Raw genomic sequence first — 23,042 nt, forward strand, 5'->3', positions numbered from 1 at the left:
AGTGCTGTGGAAAGTCCGAGTTTACACAGATGTAAGAAATTGGCGTAACAAAGACACAATTGGCTTAAAATTGACTTGGGAATTGTTAAAAAAGATCTCCTCCTCTGGATAAAAGATGCAGTAACCAGTGGTCAAAGGTGTGAAGACCAAAGAGCATTCATCTGAGATGGTCAGAGACAAAAAATTCACTATTCACTGTAAAATTACTATTCAAATCCCTCTATGAGGCACAAGCCCTACACTGACCATTCCTCAACAAACACCATCCCAACAGTGAAGCATGGTGGTGGCAGCTTCATGCAGCGGGGATGCTTTTCCTTAGTAACGACTGACCATCTTTTTAAAGTTGAAGGAGCAAAATACAGAGAGATACCTAAAGGTATCAGGACAATAATCCCAAGCCAAAGACCAAAGCACCACAGGAGTTGCTGAACAACGAAAAGGTGAACGTTCTGCAATGGCTAAGTCAAAGTATACATCCTAATCCAACCAGCCTGATCAAACCAACCTAAAAAAACATGGTACCATTTGCTCATCTGAATGGCTTGAATACATAAAGATATGCTGACAAATAATGAATTTTGACTTTAAATGTTAAATTGCAAATTTGCGATAAAAAATATCGTTGCCATTTGTAATATTTTTGCAAAGCACCATGTCTCTTCAAACAGAATAATTCATTTGAGTACATCTGATAGATTACTCATTTTTTTAAGGCTTTTAAAACTTGGCTTAACTCAGATAAAAAAAAACAGGGCTCACTGTAAAATTATACATAGAGGCTTAGAAGTATCGCTATGTCTATTTCATTTTTAAAAAGAGTTATTGCTGTTACGTTCGAGATATGGTGTCTTTAATCATATTTAAATGGAACGGGCTATTGTACTTGAGCCCCAGCATCATTTCCTCTCTAGCAGATCTCATTTTGATACGCAAATAAATCACAGGGAAATGAACTAGTGGTACCTTTCACGTTTCGCAATAGTGCCATAGTGGAAATGCAACACAATGCCGCTGGTGGCTGTGTGTGTATAAAAGAGAGGGGAATTTATTCTTTTTTTTGTGTGTGTGTTTTTTTTTTCCACTGCTATTCAGCCTCAAGGACAGCCTGCTGCCTGCATGGCAGGTGCTGGACCTTGGCCCACACACACACACACACACACACACAGTGTCGTGTCGGCCTCGGTACCTGCACTGACTCACACACACAACAAACACGCGTTGACTGCAGCGATGGTCCATATCACAGTCGCCCCATATGCTGTAGCCTACCTGCTGCAGGGAGGATTATTAGGACAAGCAACTGTCATTAAAAATGGATTTATTCACCCTCGACAGGGGGTAAGTCGCCCTCCTGATCATGTGTGTGCCCTCACCCTATGACACGTGTACATGCACACGCTCCCTCACACACAAGCACAGTTTCCATTAGCATACATACATCATTATACAAAGAGTTGTGATGCCCATGAAGAATAATGTACTTGTACACAGGGCCTTCTTTCTTAAACGAGTGTTCCACGCAAAAATCCCCAATTCAATGGGATTACATACATTAGGTGAAGACAATCTGGAGACAGTTACCTAACATTCATGTTTAGGCTGGACAAGCTAGTAAGGAAATTTCATGGAATGTTACTCTGATACTTGGGAAAAGAAAGTAGTAGGATGTAATGTTAAGCCGGCTCACTGGACTTTTACATAACCACCCTTATCCATTCAGTCAAGGTATTCAAGGTACAAGGTGCATTCATGGTTCTAGAATGCTGGGAATTTTCATATTCTTCGTTGGATTCTACCGACTGCTAATCATTTGCAAATTTCCAGTTCAGGATGAGCTGGTGAAACTCTACACATCGAGGTGCATTCTTAAAAATAATCATCTTTTGGTTGCCTGATGAACAATTTTGGGGGAGAGTGAAGAACGTTTTTTTAAAGAACCTCCACATGATGTAGAAGTTCCCTAGAAATTTCTAGATCTTCAACTGTTCTACACCCAAGCCAAGAACCTTTTACAGCGATGAGAACTCCAATCAAGAGATTTTTTGCTCATTGCTTATAGTGTTTAACAAGTAAGGTACAGTCCATCTGGCTCTCATGTTCGAGCAGATGTGTCAGTCTTGGCGGATCAAAACACTGACTTCATGCTACTTCATGAAACACCTTATTCAGCTCTGTAGTTAATTAACAAGGTCTCAATGAACTGAATTCAGAGTGTTAGATGAAGATAAAAGCTAATCTCCGTAGCACTTTGCACCAGAAGTTCCCTAGTTTGACACGCCTGTATCAGCGAACAATGGCTTGAAATACCAACCCACCAGGTGGTGTGAAGTCCTTGCTGACTAACTTGTGATTGGACACAATCGAAAGCAGGATGACCTTTGCTCAAACTCTTCTGGATTCAGCAAACCTTTGTTGAGGGCATTTCAACACTTCTATCAATGCCCCTGTCAACATGACACTATCGATTGTAAGACCCTCAATGCCTCTAGATATTGTGTAGTCATTAATGGTACTAATATATAGTGAGTTCTAACGACCAGGCCGTACATGGTCACTGAGTGAAGACCTTAAGGAAACGTTCAAATCAAACAAGCCATGGGGCTTTCATAAATGCTGAGAGTTGTTCCACCGTATATTGGACTCTACTTGCAAGCAGTGTATGCCAATAGATTTCCGTTGAAGAAGATTCCCAAAGGAAAGGTCATGCCAAAACACTGAATAGCCCATAACTAGCCCAGAGGAGCACCTGCTAACATTTCACAAGAAGTGCTTGCAATTCCAGTGACTTAGACAAATCTATGGCTGAACATACTTCTTCTTGCAGCAGCCATCAAGAAGCAAGCCCAAATTGAGGGTACTGCAGGACAAGTTACGTTCCCTATATTATCCTTCATTCCCTTACAAATACCCATTCAGAAACCTCATGACAGCCCATGAATACAGCATGTATAATACTCTACCATTTTAATCGGACCTCCATAAATTAATTTGTGCTGCAAGACAATGTGTTGTAATTGCTTATTGTGATAGTCCTGCTGCCAAGATAGGGGGGAAAGGAAGGGGAGCCGGTGAGAAAGAGGGAGGGCAGAGACGGTGCTTCTGTCGCAGAGAAGAGGGGGAGGAGAGAGGGGGAAAGAGAAGGAGAGGCTGAAACGATAAGTAATTACGGCCAGGCACTCCATTCATCATCCGCTGCTGAGCGCAGTATCCAGGGTCTTCACTGTTATCAGCAGTATATAGACCGAGTGTCAGCGCCCGTGAATAAATCTGCTTCTGAGCGCCTGCCTCAAACTGATCCACCATTACTAGACCTTGGTCTTGCCTGATCATCACGTCAACCCCTCCTGTGGGGAACGAGCTTTAAACCTCATGTAAGCCAATATTTGAAGATCCTCCTTCATGAAAGGGTTGCTCACAAAAAACCAAGGTAATTCAAAGTGAGCCGGAACAAAGGCGCTGAACCTGTTCTTACGGTTTATTGATTTCTTTACTAACATTGCACGGCAAAGAGAGTCAGTGCTATTGCTGATGATTACATCGAAGTCCGTTCGGTTCATTTGGGTATCATCATAACCACTTGGTGGATTGCTTTCAAAGAACAGATTAGAGCATGGAAGCTTGCTCTAGATCAGCATAAAAGTGCCTGGTCCCCTGGGACCAGCTTTGGTGTTACACCTACAGCTTTCTTTCTACTCTAACCCTAATTTCCTGCAATGGAAGTCCAGTTAGCAAGTCCATTCATTGCTATGAAGTAGCTTAACGTCCTGTCATGCCATATTGGAACCCTTACATGATGATAGAGGATGCTGGCAAACTGAAACGCTGTGCCTCGTTTTGTCAGGTTAGCCTTACAACTGGGCTTTTTCTACGGCAAAACGAGTTTGGAGGATGTATTTGTGCTGGTCCAAGCAATAACAGGGTAGAAATCCTACCTCATAGTGTGATTTGTAATTTATTGTGACAATGGGGCCCATAGATGGTTCTACAGAAGAGCCTGTTCCAACACATTCAAGCTCAGGCACCTTAGGAACACTAGGAGACATGCGGCATCTTATTACTTTTAGCGTTTGGAATACAACTAGCCTCATTTGTAGCTACTGACATTTCAAGCAAGCGAATCAAAACAGTGAGGTTTTTGTTTTTGTTTTTTTCACGGCTGTGTGAGCCCCAATGCCGACAATGGCAACGATTTTGTATTGTGGCTCTGTGTGTGAAAGCTTGGGTATTTAGTCACTGTAGAAAGGTTCTGCTTGCCTGCACATCCGCTAGCTGCTAATTGAGTGAGGGAGCGAGCAGGCTCGAACTAAGGAGGCAATCCTCGTTGCCTGGCTCTACATGGCTTTCTTCCGTTACCGGAACTGTCAGTGTTAATCAAGCCTCATCTCTTAACACTAGCAGCGGCTGGAGAAGAGGTGAAGATTAATATTCCGGCCGAAACAGATGATAAATCATTTGTACATAATTAGCGCTCGGCAAGGTTATAGCTGACATGAATTTTTATCTTAATTACGGGGGAAATTTGTTCCATTAATTTAATTTGTCGCGCACGGACGAGTCTGCGCCTAACAAAGTTAATCTTACACCTGTCAGCGAGGAGGCCGAGGTAGCCTTTGCAACTGGGGAAATTCAATTGGAATTCAGACGTGCTGCCAAGACCACAGGTTCAGCCCAAAGCTGTCTGTTGATTGGTTTAGAAGCTCAAATGGACACTTTGCCAACACCAATGAGAAAGTATCGGAAAATATCTTTGCACAATATTATGTGGTGGTGTACTTGCATGGGCTGCATCTAGAGACTAGGAACTCTGACAATGGTGTATCTGTTTGGAGATATGATACCGTAGAAGACTAAATATTGCCTACCTATTTTAACCCCTAGTGTTTCAGTAAACAAAGTCATTAATCAATGTGGGAATGCATAGAAAATGCAAGGAAATAAATACTGTAAGAGGCCGAGAGTTCTCCCTGCTTCCAATGGATACACTCTCTAATGCGGAACAACCAAGAATATCAAAGAAGTACAGTATTTGGTGACTAATGAAAAAAATAGAGGAAAAGATTGCCTTATTGTTGTAAAATGCTCAGGGTGCTACATTACACAGCTAAGAGCATGAATTTAAAACCAGCTTAATGATTCTGTTAGACACCCTTGAATTTCTATGGCAACTGTGCCCCCTACTGGACACTCAAGGTAGTTTTCACTCATTTGAAAAATGTTTCTATGAAAAAGTCCTTTTTTTTAAATATACACCAGCTTTAAAAAATGGGAATCTCTCATCAGTTGTTATTTTGTTTAACAATAACTTCTACAGTGTGCATTAAAATATGATAAAGTAGTCTGAAATGTGATTTTTTTTAATGTAGTTGCATGAAGTTTAATGAAGTTGTAATTAAATATATATGTGTACAGTAATTATACACATAGAATATGTTTTTTGGAAGGTAGGTCATTCGTCTTAAGATTTGATCCCCGCTTTTGAAATATGAGGAATTCTGGGTGGCAGTTTTATTGTAACGCAAATGTTTTCAAAGTTATACAGCTTTTTCAGTCCACAGTAGTGGTGCCCAACTCTAGTCCAGACCTGACTAATCAGCAAATGACCAGACCTTCCCTGATCTACAGTTTTATCCATTATTCTGGAAGCACCTACATTTCCTAATTTTTTACAGATTCATTAAAAAAAATTGGAAACATCGGAAAGCGTAGGGCTGTGGAGAGGTTTGTACAGACCCCTACAGTCTATCAAATTGACTTCTTTTGTTAAGTATCTTTATTGTCTTTATGCTTGCACCGTACGCTGAAATTCTTTGCATATCACAACTAAGAAACTGGGGTCAGAGCGCAGGGTGAGCCATGACATGACACCCCTGGAACACAGAGGGTAAAGTGCCTTGCTCAAGGGCCCAACTGTAGTAATTTACCGGACCGAGATATTGAACCCAAAACAATATGATCAATTGCCCAGATATCCACTAAGCCACCACTGCCCTAAATGTTTGCATCGTGCATATTCAAGTGTGATATTATAGCATGTATGTTTCAGGAAATCAGTTATAGCCATCTGTTTTATTTAGGACTTTAACCTAGAAACTTGTGATGGCCAGTTTGAAGACATCTACTAATCTAAAACTGCATTATATGACTGCATTTTTGTGTGGCCACCTTATGCATGGCTGTACTGTGTTTCATCATGGTCCCTGCCTTAATGCTGTGACTGCACAGTCACTGTTTTGCAGTATTTGGACAAAACAAATTAATTTTGTCCTTATCATTCTGTGGTTTGGCCTTCATTATTGCATCTTCCTTGTGGTCTACTGGTAGACCTTTAGTGCCCTCTTCTGGTGGTGGGCTCTAAGATCACCTCCTTCAGATTCAATGGTCCAACATTATACTGTCACTAATAACCATGTAGTTTAAAAATATCTGCAACCACTACGTAACTACTGGTTACAGATGGATTTTACAGTAGTGCAGTTTATTTGTAAATCAATTGTTTGGTTGCATGACTATGTTGTGACATGGTAACCAAAGTTCTGGCTTTAGACTTTCCCAGAAACAACAGATGTTTACATATTTTGAAAAGTATAAGTAATGTAATTAATTAAATATATGTGTTTGTATTATTTGACCCCAAAACAATCTGGATCTGGAATTTTACTGGACTTAAATAGGAACTATATAGGAGCTCCCCGCTTCTTTTAAAGTGTACGTTTTATGTAGTTACTGATCAAGTCGCATGGATTAGTACCAATCTGTAATTTCACAGTAAATATTGCTCATTATGGAACAGTTTAAAGCCAGAAATTTTGTTTATCATATCACAACACAAGCATACCACTTCAGCTAGCTAAATGCTCGGAAAGTTGGCATTTCCTGTGCAGATGCAATGGAAGTACTCTCAAAGTGCAAGTAATTACACATCTGTTACAAAAGTGTTGCTGGAAAAACACCCGGTTACAAATGTAATTACATAAGGGAAACTATGAAGATACTTGATACATGTGAATTTACAGAAGCTGTTCTACTGTAACAAATCTGTAACAGTGAATGCATCACTTGTAGTTACACTGTTGTGTGTATTATTAATGTGCAGCTAACCCTTTATTTACATTATTCACCCTTAATATAAAGTGTGACCAATTAAATTTTGATCAGTTTAAATCTTACAATGACCACAACATTGTTTTTCCCCCAGTGTTCAGTTTAATTTTAATGTAGCTTGACATATAAATCTTCCAAATACAAGTTTAATTGAGAAAACAAAATGCAGTTATGAAATATACCAATACAGATAATATACAAACATGAAATGATGGGAAAAAAAATAAGTCATTTTTTTGCATATCGTAAAACTTGTGCAGAGTTATTGTTCAATTACAAATAAAAATGTTAGCTTTACATTTTCATCTTTATATTTGTGTATCTTCGTAAGACTCGTCATGTCAAGTATAAGCAGATATGAGGAGTTTAAAGCCCCGATTAGGAATTGTTACCATAGCAAACCACATATGACTACTGCAACAACAGAGGTTTATATATAATAATCAGCTCCAACGTGTGCCCTCTGTTTTTCAAAGTCAATGCTACTGCAGAGGTAGCGATGGCACGGTTCTGACAATTTCTAATGAGGACTGACAGAAAAAAGAAATGAGCTGCAAAATCTGAATATAACAAAATCAATTCCAAAAAGGTTAGGACAGTAAGAAAAATCTAAATAAAGAAGGAAAAAAAATATTAATTATGCTAATTCTTTATGACCTGTGTTCACTTCAAAACAGTATGAAGAGAAGATATTTCATGTGTCTATTAATTAATGGTATTGTAGTTTTTTATCCATATGCTTATTCTAAAATTGATGCCTGCAACATGTTACAAAAAGTTGGGACAGGCCATGTTTACCACTTTGTTACATCATCTTTTCTTTTAACAACGTTTAGTAATCCTTTGGGAAATGAGGGCAGCAATTTTCATAGTTATGAAAAGTGGAAATTTTTTCTCCTTTCTTATTTAACACTACAGCTGTTCAATATTTCAGGGTCTTCATAATACATCATGTCACACAGGTCTGGACTGCAAGCAGGCCAGTCTAGCACCAGCGCTCTCTTACTACGAAGCCACACTGTTCTGCTGAAAGAAGCAGGAATGTCCCTGAAAAAGACGTCATCTAGAAGGCAGCATATGTATATCCAAATTGCATATATACCCCTCAACATTAATGCTGCCTTCACAAATGTGCAGGTTACCCAGTAAAACCCTCCTTCATACCATGACAGACTGGCTTTTGAACTTTTATGCTGGTAACAATCAAGATGGTCCTTTTCCCCTCAGGCCTGGAGAACATGACACTGACAGTCTGAAAGGTGGAGTCGTCAGTCCATATTAGATGAGCTTTAGCCCAGAGACGTTGACAGTGTTTCTGGATGTTGCTGACATCTGAACCTTTAATAAATGTCATGGACTGTAAAACATTTCTTCTTTAACTATTGGACATTTTTTTGAAAAAAGTGGACTGAGCCTTTCATAAATGCTCCTTTTATACCCAAACAAAGTAGCATCACCTGTTATTTATTAATCTGTTTAGCTGTGGAAAGTTCCAAAGCAGGTTTTTTGATCATTTCACAAAGTTCCAAGTTACACATTGACTGTTCTAACTTTGTGGAATGCGTTCTAGACATCATGTTTAGAATGAACACATATTAACATAAACCAATAAAGTTGATAAGGTAAAATAAAATGTCCGTTATTTGTGTTGTTTTCAATGAAATACCTAAAATAAAAGAAAGTTTACAAATGGTTTTTTATTTGCATTTTATCTGCTGTCAACTTTTTGGAATTGAGTTTACTAACATGGGAAATGTACTATTATAAGACAGCAAGAAAGATGGAAGTGTGCAAGAAAGAGATGATCGTTGAGATGAAAGAATTAAAAAAGAAAAAAGAGATGGTAGGGCCAGAGATAAGACTGGATATTTTGACATCAACCAGTGCAACTGATGGCCAAATAAGAAGAGACATAATAAATACAAAAATGAAACTGAACATTGTAGCCCATTTGGTCTACGTTATTTTACTATTCATTTAGCGGTTTACCATTCATTTAGCTGTGGAGTTCATGTAGAGGTAACTTCATTGATCAGGAACATTCAACAATTTTACCAAGCAAAAGCTCTTTTTCCAGACATGTATGATAGATACTGTAAACAAGATACATTGTGTCTTTTTAGCAAGGCTGTCAAAGACTCGTTATTAAACTGGAATTTCACTGTTTTTTTTCAAAAATTTCATATATTTCAATGGTTGAGATGTAAACAAAGTTTAGAGTGGTTTGATGTGAAATGGGTCACTCTAGAGAAACTTAGCAACTTAATACTGGTGACAGGAACGAGGTGTTCCAATGTTTACGATGCAAATACAGGCATTATATTTATGATCCAAAACCACTAGTGAAACTACATGTGCCTCAATTTTTATATGTAATACTAATTATGGTAAAATTGTGGTTAAATCTGGAAAAAAAAACCCAAAAACTTCTGCCTTTTATCACAACGTAATGCATGTACCTTTCCATGAATGTTAAAAATAAAATCAAAAAAAGTTTTAGCCAAAAATCTTTCTGTAAAAGTGTCTCAGTCACTGGGCAGTGCATTCATAACCATTTCTTAGAATAATTTTCTGTGAGGGAGCTTTTAGAGGTGAACATATGGTTCCTATCACCACCACCGGAGCTTATCAAACCACTCCAAGTGACTTTATTTACATCTCAACAACTGAACGGACAGTTTGAAAAATCAATGTAATTCTCTATTAACGGCACATTTTAATTTGGACTAAATTTACAATTTTTCTTATTTTGTATATTTAATTTCAAGCTTATAGCAAAAAAAAGCTGAACAAAACATTCATCTCCAAATCTCTGAAATTTGTTATGAAATCTCTTCATTTTTATTTGCATTTTTACTTCCAACTTGCGTAGCCTGATGCAGCATATCATCGCTGCCATAACAAAACTTTGCATCTCGCATGGTTGCTTTATATAAGATGGAAATATGTTTTGAACCTGAATGAACCTAAAGATTGTATCTGGACCATTTCAACTGACCCATTCATCATGATAAGTTCACACAATACAAAGAGCAGCTGGTGTTTTTAAATTGTTTAAAATAATAATAATAATAATAATAATAATAATAATACTGAAAGAAGCAAAAAATAAACAACAGACAGATAGAAATAGAAAATTTTGATATGGAATAGAAAGTTTTGATATGGCAGCGATGACCTCAAACTCTTCTTTTTTCAAAATCTCTTTTCTGGGAAACTGCCCCAAGATGCGAATGAGGCAGAGAGAGAAAAGGTCTGAGTTTCTGAGCACGTTGAAGAGTCTTGCTGTGCTAAGGCTCTCCTCTGAGTGCAATAGGAGGTTAAGGAGAGTAGTCGCTGAGTGTCTTAAGATGTGCTTATACACGTTCCCCCAAACACCGAGAGGGCTTCTAGTTTCTCATGTTGTCAGAGTGGAGAACCAAACCTGCAGCCTCCCTCTCTCCTCCCACCCCCAGTCTCAGCAGGAAGAGGCACTGATCTTCTCCGACACTTCAGGATCTGACTTAGCAACAAGAAACCGGAGCCGTCCTCCACCCAGTCTGATCAAATCTACAGCACTAAGAGACAGAGAGAGAGAAAGAGAGACATAGAGATACAATCAGTTCTGCACTTCTCTGGACCACAGGGTTAGTCCATATGTTTTTATAGATATTGATCACTTCCTAGGGCAACAACACCACCTTGAATGTGTCAAACTTACATTGACGGCATTTGGCAGATGCTCCTATCTACAGCAACTTACAATTTGATCATTTTACACAGGTAGGCGAAGGTGGTGTTAGGAGTCTAGCCCAAGGTCTCTTATTGGTATAGTGTGTGGTGCTTGACCAGGCATGCAGACTGAACCCCAGTCTACAGCATAGAAGGCAGAGATGTTACTCAATAGGCTACTCCAACCATCAAATGCTGGGCATCTTCTATTGTGGTGGCTTTTAAGGGAATATCCCTGTGTTTTTCCTCCAACAATGTTTATTTTTTCCTTAGTTTCCAGACTAATTATTGAAAAATTAACATTTCAAAACTATTCATGTAGATTTTCTTTTTTTCAAATCTGTTTTGACTTGTATTTTTGACATGTTTTTCTGTTTGGACTGTTTATTTTTCTAGGCATTTTTGAATGTTCTGGGTGGTTTCCGGTTTAAATTTCAGCATTCCGTCATGGAACACCCTCAGCCAAATGGCATGTTCGGTTAATTTTCCAAGCAAATAAAGCTAACACATTCTCTACCAAGGACACACGTGAAATACGTCGTTTTCTTTTCATTTTAGCGCGCAACTTCTATTTATTTGCTGGAGTGGAAAAAAAAAAATCAGACATAAAATAGAAAATGTGCCATAACTTTGGCCTTTTCCTTTTTCCCCAATTTGACACATTCAGCAAAAAAAAGAGTAATCATCCATTACAACATGTCTGTATATGTGTGTATATTTCAACTTAAAAATTTCAACATGTAATTTAACTAGGGTTGCCCAAACTCTTGCATAGGACGGCATGTGTTTAATTTTTGATTTGGCAAGTGAAAATCCAAGCTAATAAGTGCTAAGCAGTTATATAATGAATTTCAGCAAAGATAAAATTATTTAAAACGGTCATTCAAAATCACACATTTTGGAAAAATTCACAAAATGTTCCAAGAGCATGATGTTATCTTAGTTTTGGTGCTTGTAGCCGTACTAGAACAGGATCTGGATTGAGTTCCGTGTCCATTAGAAGTCATTACTGCAAACTTACTTTATAGCCACACATTTCACATAAAAATCTGACAATATCATTAAAAAAAAACGGAAACTGTGAGAAAAAACACTGGATTATGTGTGTAACTATGCCAAGATTTGTACACTGTGACTGTGAACAAGAGAGAGAAAATGAGGACAGATGGAAGCTGAGCATATGCATGCGTGAATGGCGCTGACCTCTGGTAATCGGCTCCAATGAGACTGGTTCCGTTCACGGCCAGGATTCGGTCTCCAATATGCAAGCGGCCATCTGAAGCAGCTGGCCCATCAGGGATCAGTGTGCGGATGTAGATTCCAGGTGAGTTCAGAGGGGTGTGCTGCACATACAGAGTAGGTACCATAGATGGACAATGTTACCGTCTCCAGACTTCGAGAATCACCAGACTTCGAGACTTTAGATTGAGATATTCAGTACTACATATCTTAGTCCTTTGAGTATAAGGAACATGGGTAACACTTATAATGAATGTCACGTTTGTAAGCATCTATAAACACTGTTATAACATGTTATAATGCATAAGGCAATATAAACATGGTTATAAATATTTATAAAAATGAGTTACACTGAATTACACTTTAGTCATGTTTATTATACATAATGAATTGTTAATATAATGCAGTATAAATAGTGTTAATAACATGTTATACTGTCAGTGCTAAAGAAGGCAGCATAAAGACAAATACGAAGTTTATTTACTTCCTGGTGCGGTTAGGGCTGGATCTTTAGGGCCCCGGTCCTAAATATTTAGATACTCCAAACACTGCTAATTTCTGCTAACATTCTATTGGATATGCAGTGTTAAGTCAGTGCCAGGCTAACGGTGGTGCACATTAACAGTGGTGCACATTGACTTTCCCTCATTGGGTGAAACTCTGAGGGCAGCTCTAGTTTAAACTCTGACATCTGAAGCCTGTAATGAGCTTTACTGTGTTTTAGTGCTTCAGTAAATACTTAAACTTGAAGGCTCACTCTTAACACTGGAGGAGGCTTTAGTCCAGTACGCTTCACTTTACTTAGAGCGGACAAATACAACTTAAGAGCTCTTATAATTTGTTGTGAACAGTACTTATGTTAACCATTCATAACGCATAATAAGCATGGCTATAACATGTAATGCATTTCTATAAGTATGTACAGCCATGTTTATAATGCCTTATGAATGCCTTATAACATGCTAAAAAGTGTTTAGAGATGCTTACAAACGTGACATTCATAGAAAGTGTTACTGGAACATGTATATACACAATGGGTATAAATATGTATAAATAAAAAAATAGGCCACGGTAACGGACACGCCTTCCATTTTATGAGCTATAGTTAACATCATCTTTTGGAAAAATACGTTTGTTGTTATGTTTTGTTTGTGTGTTCATAAATATGTGTAAAATAATAAACATTGAAAACATGCTGCAGTGCCTTAAAGGTTAACGGAAGACTTGCAATCCAAACAAGTCCACAAAGCATTGCTGATATCACACCACATGCATGAACAAACGGTGGTTAATCAATATGGATTCAGGGTCGTATGGATGATTGTAGGACTTGTGATTATGAGTAGCTGGCAATGACATACAGTATTCACAGTGTATACCGGTCGTGGTGTGAGGATCGTAGCCTACCAAACAGAGCTCAGATAAGAACCACTACACTTTTAGATCATTTTAAGTGATCCCATGTGACTTTTTAGCATTTTAGCCTCAATAGCCAGTTGGAAAGCATTGCAGTTTGTTGGCTAGGTGACATGGATGCCTGTCACGAATATACCAATCAGGCCTAACATCATGACCACCTCCTTGTTTCTATGCTCACTGTCCATGAGCTCCACTTACTGTATAGCTGCACTCTGTAGCTCTAGTTACAGACTGTAGTTCATCTGTTTCTCTGATACTCTGTTACTGCAGTGCTGAGAATGATCCACCCCCCAAATAGTACCTGCTCTGTGAGGGTCCACGGGGGTCCTGACCACTGAAGAACAGGGTAAAAGGGGGCTACCAAAGTATCAAGTGGTCATAATGTTATGCCTGATCAGGTTTTATACTGAATTCAACTAAACTACCTTTCCATTATTAACAACAGGCATTTGTTTATGAAATGTCTTTAAAAAAAGGATAATAACATAACGAATAAATGCTCAAGTATTCAAATAAGTCATGCTAGCCGTACTATATGGTGCCAATTGCTTCTGACTACCAGGGTGTTTATTTTAGGGTAGAGCCGAAACTCACAAGTCCATCGATAAGTCCCATGCCAAGGCCATAAGGTCCTTTGTCCAGGTCCACTACAAAGACGGAACAGATAGCGTCAGAGTTGGGGCCCAGGGTATGGGGCAGAGGGACGGGGAAAGGTAAGCCACAACCACTCAGAGGGCCTAGTGGAGTGGACACACACGTGCACAAGACTAAAGGGTTTGTATTACACATATACGCACTCACAATAACATGCGATATCCAGGTCTCAGGCAAAACAAGTGACGCGAGTTGCAGACACTTTGTTACGCAACACCCGAACTCTTTGTTGGTGTAAGACAAATTGAGCAAACATGGATGTGCATAAGAAACCATACAACAACACACATTTCCTTAAATAAACATGAACATATGGGTGATTCCTCAATCCAGGGACCTTTCAATCTCTTCTACAAATGAAAATGTACAGCTTGTTTCCAGTCCTTACTGTTACTGCTTAGCCAGAAGTGGTGAAATTCTTTAGATATGTGTGGTAAAATTTTGCAAACACAATTAATTCAGGAGGCCTCCCGCAGGAGCCTCAGATATTTCTAAGAAGATGAGCAGATTTTCCAGAAAATGTGGTCAGATAAACAGAACTTTGAGAAAGAAGAGAAAATCAAGCTGCTTCAGATCTGAAAACATCCACAGGTGTTTCTGTCCATCCTTCCAATGTGAGAAGACCACTCAGCGCTGTGGGTCTGAAAGGACGTGTAGCCATCAAGAAGAACCTCACTGAGAAAAGGAGGCGGACACATAAGACAAAGAAGCTGAACAAATGGACTGACCATCCCAGAGTCCAGACCTCAATATCACTGAATGTGTTTGGGAATTTCTGGATCGTAAGAGGCAGAAAATTCGACCAACTTATAAGGCTGAGCTTCGGAGGTGTGGAAAAATATCCGTGTAGGTTTCTTTAAAACTGAAAGTGTGTCTCCTGGAGTGGATACACAAAATACTGGGAAAATAAATAAATAAAAATGTATACATATGTATGTTAAACACACCGATCAGGCATTACATTATGACTCTACACTCAATGTCCATTTTATCAGCTCCACTTACTGTATAGCTGCACTATACAGTAGTACAGTACAGTAGTAGTTCTACAGTTACAGACTGTAGTCCATCTGTTTCTCTGATACTCTGTTACCCTGTTCTTCAGTGTTCAGGACCTCCATGGACCCTCACAGAGCAGGTACTATTTGGGTGGTGGATCATTCTCAGCACTGCAGTAACACTGACGTGGTGGTGGTGTGTTAGTGTGTGTTGTGCTGGTCTGAGTGGATCAGACACAGCAGAGCTGCTGGAGTTTTTAAACACCTCAGTGTCGCTGCTGGACTGAGAATAGTCCACCAACCAAAAATATCCAGCCAACAGCGTCCTGTGGGCAGCGTCCTGTGACCACTGATGAAGGACTAGAGGATGACCAACACAAACTGTGCAGCAGCAGATGAGCTGTCGTCTCTGACTTTACATCTACAAGGTGGACCGACAAGGTAGGAGTGTCTAATAGAGTGGACAGTTAGTGGAGACAGTGTTTAAAAACTTGAACAGCACTGCTGTGTCTGATCCACTCGTACCAGCACAACACACACTAATACACCACCACCACGTCAGTGTTACTGCAGTGCTGAGAATGATCCACCACTCAAATAGTACCTGAGGGTCCATGGGGGTCCTGACCACTGAAGAACAGGGTAACAGAGTATCAGAGAAACAGATGGACTACAGTCTGTAACTGTAGAACTACAGAGTGCAGCTATACAGTAAGTGGAGCTGATAAACTGGACAATGAGCGTAGAAACAAGGAGGTGGTCATGATGTTATGCCTGATCGGTGTATATATATATATATATATATATATATATATATATATGCCCATTCTCCTCTGACCTCTCACATCAACAAGGCATTTTCGTCCACACAACTGACCGCTCACTGGATATTTCCTCTTTTTCAGACCGTTCTCTGTAAACCCTAGAGATGGTTGTGTGTGAAAATCCCAGTAGATCAGCAGTTTCTGAAATACTTAGACCAGCCCGTCTGGCACCAACAACCACGCCACGTTAAAAGCCACTTAAATCCCCTTTCTGCCCAGTTCTGATGCTCGGTCTGCACTTCAGCAAGTTGTCTTGACCACCTCTACATGCCTAAATACACCATGTTGCAGCCGTGCGATTGGCTGATTAGCTATTTGTGTTAACAAGCAGTGAACAGTGGCCGGTGAGTGTATATAATACTGGAAGCTTCTGTGAAATTAGCTGTAAAATGTATCTTTTCTGGCTTTTATTCCTGAAAACATGTACTTGACTGGCCATTTTGACAGTACTGTATATAGCAGTGTATTGCTGTAATGTGAAATGCATCCCTGTTTGAAGAGACACCCATACACAAACATACATTCAGAACGAAAACTAAAAGAAGGAAAACTAAAAGTTGCAATGTGAGTCTTCCACTAACCTTCAATGCCATTACTGATGAATCCATTGATCTTCTTGTGCTCGGGGGTGGAGCGCACGCATCCGTTGGCCTGTGTGTGAATGCGTGAGTGTGTGTGTTCGGGGTAAAGAGGTACGGCAGACTGTGTGCCAGTGTGCGAGTGTGCGAGCTCTGGGTAGAGAGGTGTGTTCGGGGGAGTTAGCAGACAGGAAGACTCTGGACCGTGGGTCTGGCTGCTGTGGCGCATGGCGGTCCCATTTCTGTAGTGAGTGCTGTGTGGTGGTCTGTCTAAAGGTCTGTCTTCTGCTCCTGCCCCCTCTCCTCGTCCACCGAGGGTCCCGGAGCAGTCTCGCACCTCGCCCTCTCCCTCTCCTCGCTGGGGTGCACCAGGGCGGGGGCTGCTGTGGGCCTGAAGATGGTCGCGCTGGAAAACATCATGCAGCAGCTGGGAGTAAGGCTACGTTCACATTGTCAGGCTAAAATATACTTTTTGCCTGATCTGATCTTTTCAAAACATAAATTTTTCTCAGCATTTTCCTTTTCCAATTGAATCATTATGATCGGTCATACAGTGGCACATTGCCTTTATTATATATTATATATTATAATGCCTTCTGCATTTCCTTCTAGCAGTTGTTCAGTTTTTGTCCAGAAGAATTTCCCATACTTGCTCAAACATAAAGCACAATCTGAATAGCGTATAGACAAGTGAACCAGGATAGCACAATAGGAAAGACCAGAAGACAAACAACAGAAACAGAGAGGCGCCCCTGCAAGTTCAAATATACATATTCCATTCAAAAACTGATGGCTTTAGTATGTTATCCATATATTAGCTTCCCATATATTTGCATAGAGTGGAAATTCCAATTATTGCAAAAAAAGACTGTATAAATGTATCATATTGACAATACAAGTACCAAATTATAGTGCAATAAATTGTAAATCTATTGTAGCTACAATGTATTGGTGCTTTTTAGCCTCCTACTCTGGCCAGTTTGTTTTGAACTAAGTATTATTAGAATCTTTTCAATGTACTTTTACATTTACGTTTATGAAATTTGGCAGACGCTCTTATCCAGACTTACAATTTTGATCATTTTACACAGGTAGGCGAAGGTAGTGTTAGGAGTCTTGCCCAAGGACTCTTATTGGTATAGTGTAGGACGCTTAGCCAGGCAGGGAGTGAACCCCAGTCTACAGCATAGAAGGCACCCACTACACTATACCAACAAGTGTTGTGCTGCCAAAATGTTACTGCATCTTCTGTAATACTGCTCAGTGCCATACGTTTCACAGGTGGGCCCAAAATGCTCCTATAATCTTCCTAAACAGGCCTAAACATGCATTAATTACACAGATATGAACTTTGGCTAAAAAAATAACCAGCCAAATAAAAATAAAATTCATCTTTAAACAACGCTTCTGTACTGCAGAAATTTGGAGACTTCTTCTGCGAGGGATTAGAATACGCACACTGAGGCCATAATCCGTCCATCTGAGAGGTGCTTAATTACAAAGCTAATCTCATAATCAGATTAAGTGTGACTCTCGTGTCTACCAATTTGGTTTGGATTGAACCTCAGAATTCGTCTTGGTTGTCAATTTCAGACTTTATAAACCTGACTTGCAAAGGCTAACATTAAAAACAGAACGAGAGCAGATGTTTGGTTGAGATGTTTGGCAAGATCCAGTGATTAGCCAAGGCACTAATACAGCATGCAGCGTTTCCCCTAGATTTAAACAGTGTTGGTGTGCCTACGTGTCATCAAACACGTGCAGGTTCAGAGTAGCACCATCGCGCAGAACTTTTTTGCAAAAACACGGTCTAAACATTACATATCGCTGCTGTTGGAACAAAACCTTTCATCTCCAAAATGGTAACTTTACAGGAGAAGGAAAAAACATACATTACTTTCAATGTAAGTCAATGGAACCAGAATTTTTTCCAAATCATTTTTGGTCATTTATTTTAGTCCATCCTTCATGAAAATTACACACAATATAAAGGCCGACATGATTTTTCAAATTATGTCAAAAACTGAAAATCGACAAAAATTCGAGATACGAGGTTATGTTCCAAAAACAGTGATATGTGAATATACTTTTAGTTAAAACTTAGAACTTTAGTTTAAACTTAAACATTCTGTGCTCTTTTATTTTTAAACTACATTTGTGAGGAAAGTTCATAGTTATCTTATTTCTATAAAGAAAATTCAGGTGTGACTTATTTCATACTGGCTTGAAGAAACATTAGCAAATATTTCTAAAGAAAGGTATAAAAATAATGTTAGTAGTTCCTTAAACTAACACTTAAGCCTGTTTAGATGATTAAGGCTAAATACAAATCTCAATTCCAAAAAAAATTGGGACAGTATGCAATGATTTGTAAATCCACTTTGACCTGTACGTAAATGAAAGCATGTCGACAACGTCCAGAAACACCGCTCTCTGGGCATAAACTCGTGTGAAATCAACTGATGAACAGTGGAAATGTATTGTATTGTGGTCTGATGAGTCAAGCTTTTAGGTTGTTTAAGGAAAAAAATGGACATTGTGTTGTCCAGCTCAAAGAAGAAAAGACTCCAGATTGTTACCGGTGTAAAGTTGGAAAGCCAGGGTCTCTCATAGTATGGAGGGTTTATTAATGGGTAACCTGAACATCTGCAAATGCTGAAAGATAGTAATACATTAAAGAGCAATATATGCTGCCCTTTTTGTCTTTTTCTGGGATGGTCATGATTATTTCAATATGAAAATGCCAACCCACAATCCGTGTAATCAGAGAGTGTGGGTGCCATACTGGCCTATTGGTGATCCAGACCTCCCACTGGAAATGTGTGGTGTATTATGAAGAACAAAATGTAACAATGACTGCCCGAAACATTTGCAGCGCTAAAGACTTGTAGAACTAAAATGGCAAAAAATTCTGCCTGTATAACAGAATCAGTCGGTGTCTTCAGTATCCAAATAACTTTTAAGTGTTATTAAAAGGAAAGATGAGGTAACACAGTCGTTAACATGCTTCCATCCCTTTTTCTGGAACTTGTTCCAGGCATCGTACTTGGAAAAGGGGTTTAACATGTGAGATAATGAGATAATGAGATAAAACATCAACTACCATGTTTTTATACTTTTTTCCCCCAATATAAAACAGGTCAAAGCAAATGTAGTAATCACTGCTTTCTGTTTAGTTAGCATTTCAAATTCTGTCCCAATTTTTTTGGAGGTTTGTACCTTTTCTGTAGATTACTTAGGTCTGCAAACATGCAGGGCTCTACTTGGTTTTATTCATCAATAAAACAGAAAAATTACAGACTGTGGCTGTAAAGGGTGATTCATGCCTCAGGTATATTTACATTTGTGAGGAAAACACACCTGGATTTCCTGTCTGTCTGCACTGCCATTGGCTGGATGTGTCTTGGAGCGGAGACCCCACAGGAAGTGCCTGATGTAGAGTAGCTGTCTGTAGATACTGTCCTCCACACTGTCACTCTCCAGGTCCACCTTAAAGCCAGCGCTGGGTAACACTATAGGAGGGTGGTTCTCAAAGCTTTCCAGCAGATCCACTGTAACATACACATGCATAAATACTCACTTACAAACACTTACAGACACAGGCCATCAAAAGATGGGGTAGACTTTGCCTTTCCACTGAAATTTGAGTTTTCTTACTGGTACTTTACAATTAAAGACGATTAGCTTAACCAAAAAACCTATGCACTAATCCTTTAAGTGGATTTAGCTTCAACATTCAGGTTCATGTTCATCAAAGTGTTTTCCTGGTATGAACAGCAGGTTTTGCCTACATAATGATTTCAAACTATTATTTTCTGTTGTGCTGGTCTGAGTGGATCAGACACAGCAGTGCTGCTGGAGTTTTTAAACACCTCATTGCCACTACTGGACTGAGAATAGTCCACCAACCAAAAATATCCAGCCAACAGTGTCCTGTGACCACCAGTGAAGGACTAGAGGATGACCAACACAAACTGTGCAGCAGCAGATGAGGCTATCATCTCTGACTTTACATCTACAAGGTGGACAGACGAGGTAGGAGTGTCTAATAGAGCGGACAGTGAGTGGACACAGTGTCTAAAAACTCCAACAGAGTATCAGAGAAACAGATGGACTACAGTCTGTAACTGTAGAACTACAGAGTGCAGCTATACAGTAAGTGGAGCTGATAAAATGGACCATGAGCCTAGAAACAAGGAGGTGGTCATAATGTTAGGCGAATTTAAGAATAATTTTGTAATTTATTTTATTTAAAACATTGATTTCAAAATTTTGAAGAGTAATTTTTAAACAATCAACCTTAAACGCACACTTCACTCACACACTCACACACACTCACACCCACACCCACACACCTGTTCTGTAGATGTAGGCTTCATCTTCACTGCTTGGTTGCCACATTGGGAGATGTCCCACCTCAGCAATGAGCTGGTATTGTGTAAGAATTCTGTGGAGCTGGACTGGTTTCAGAGTGGGGTGCTCCGCACACAACACTTTCCAACTCGTCTGCACATACACACACACGAAAAGAGCTTTTAAGACAAGACCCACACCAGGGGTTCTCAACCCTTTTTCACCCCAAGGACCACCTGTTTATAACTATAAAGCATAGCGACCCACAGAAAAACTAAAATCAACTTGTTTTTTTTTTTTTTTCCCTTAATTGTTCACACTGAAAACCTGTGAACTAGCGCCTGAAAAGATCAGATCGTCCATTTCACTTCGACCACAAAAATCTAAATCTGCAGTTATGTTAAAAAACATAACATTGTAAAAACACGTTTGCAGAGATGGCAAAAAAGAAAAGAAAGGTAGATGTACATGTGGACTGGGATTTGGAGCTGCAGTCCATCTCAATTTAACTGAAAATACTCTCGTGGCTCCCACAGGAGTCACTGTTTGGTCTGAAGATGTCTCTTTAGTTTTGAGCGTTTTAATGCGTCATTTGCAGTGGTGGACAGTAACTAAGTAAATGCAATTCGTTACTGTATTTAAGTACTTTTTTGTGTATCTGTATTTTAGTGAAATCTTTCCATTTTGGGCGACTTTTAACTTTCACTCCACTATATTATGAAAAATCTCTTGTTCCTTTTGGTTTCTGTGTGTACAAAAACATAACATGTCAAAACAAAAGAGCACCAATCAGGGCCCAGCGGTCACTTTGTTTAGAGCTGGTTTTGACCTGTTGGTTATACCGACCCAGTGCAGCACGTGGTTCAACGTCAGCGCAGCAGCGTAAAACTTTGCGAGAGTCTGTTCAACATAAATGATGAACTAACCTAACTTTGTGTAAATAGAGCACAATATAGAAATATGTCCACATATGCAGTCGTGACTGACGCGGCTTTTTTCTGAATTTCTACAAACACCATTTCATTTTATAGTAAATGAGTTTGGGCTGGTTTATGTTTATGAACAGACGCCTACAGATCAACATAGTAAAGGAGCTCATCTGTGATCCTGAGTTTAAAGCCAGTTTTTATTCAACTTAAACTTGGAACTAAGTTGTAAATAAATCAGAAACTGAAACTTTGCTTGTGTGTAAAAAGTGATTTCAGAGCCACTCGGTTCTCCCTGATGGAACCTGTTTACCTTCAGTGTTTTGTGCTTCTGATCATTTTAATAGACGTCAGCGTCACTAATTAATGACGTTCTATTAAAAGACTGGTTTACCAAGAGAGACGCTGGAGGACTTTCACCTGAAATGAGTTCATGAAGCCAGTCTGGTTATAAAAATGATAACAGGACATCAGAGCCAGAATTACTCTTTTAATACTTTTACTTTATACTTAAGTACATTTGAAGGTAAATACTTTAGTACTTTTACTCAAGTGGAGGTCTAAAGTGAGGAACTTCTACTTTTACTGGAGTGATATTTTACCCAGGGTGTCTCTACTTTAACTCAAGTACAGTAACTGCTCATTAGAAACAAACCTCATTCCACTCACGCTTTTGGATCAGCGTCGCTACAATCAACAATAATAAGCCTTACTTGATATCTGCTTGTCTGTGACTAATTTATCAAGTTGAGTTTAACTACTCATGTCGCTGATGCTCGGCCAGAAATGAACACAGATCTTCGCTATTATTTTATGGCTTGTCTGTCGTTTTTATCAGCTGTAGGAATGATATGAGAGCAATCAGAGTCAGGCATTAAAACAGGTAGATTATACTGATGGTACAGCGCTGATGTGCTGCTAGAAGAAGAGGAAAGACAGCTCTACTGATGAGTTCCCTCGTTTCATCATAAACCGCGTTCCCACCAGCAGTGAACTGAACAGGGTTCGGTTGGAAGCAGATCAAGACCCGCGGGCTTCAGCTGTTTGTTTCAGACCACAATACGGGTGGATCACACACATCAGAACACAGCGAACTAAAGAAAAACGTTCGGCACTGAACAACTGTTTCAAACTGCATTGTTTCAAACCAATGATGTCTAATTAGTCTACGACTGCGGGGTTTTTATTTATACGTCTCTACCGGCCCACTATGAACTACTTCCTCCCCCCGATTTC

The 23,042-nt window shown here is 39.4% G+C and overlaps 1 protein-coding gene across 8 annotated transcripts in view; it reads right to left on the reverse strand.

The window, feature by feature from the left end:
* Nucleotides 1-8,782: 8,782 nt before the first annotated feature.
* radil (Ras association and DIL domains) overlaps nt 8,783-23,042 on the reverse strand; it is a 48,620-nt gene continuing 34,360 nt past the window's right edge. For 6 of the 8 annotated variants that reach the window (XM_017714030.2, XM_017714028.2, XM_017714032.2 and 3 more), the window contains 6 exons: nt 20,883-21,033; nt 19,888-20,078; nt 16,531-16,933; nt 14,068-14,210; nt 12,019-12,158; nt 8,783-10,661 (listed from right to left, as the gene is read on the reverse strand). In XM_017714030.2, the coding sequence (XP_017569519.1) occupies nt 10,562-10,661; nt 12,019-12,158; nt 14,068-14,210; nt 16,531-16,933; nt 19,888-20,078; nt 20,883-21,033 (1,128 nt within the window). In that variant the 3' untranslated portion in view covers nt 8,783-10,561. The remainder of the gene's footprint in view (nt 10,662-12,018; nt 12,159-14,067; nt 14,211-16,530; nt 16,934-19,887; nt 20,079-20,882; nt 21,034-23,042) is intronic. The other 2 variants (XM_017714031.2, XR_005131220.1) reach the window with 2 other exon arrangements.

The sequence above is a fragment of the Pygocentrus nattereri genome, chromosome 12 (assembly GCF_015220715.1).
Source record: "Pygocentrus nattereri isolate fPygNat1 chromosome 12, fPygNat1.pri, whole genome shotgun sequence".
Taxonomy (NCBI): domain Eukaryota; kingdom Metazoa; phylum Chordata; class Actinopteri; order Characiformes; family Serrasalmidae; genus Pygocentrus; species Pygocentrus nattereri.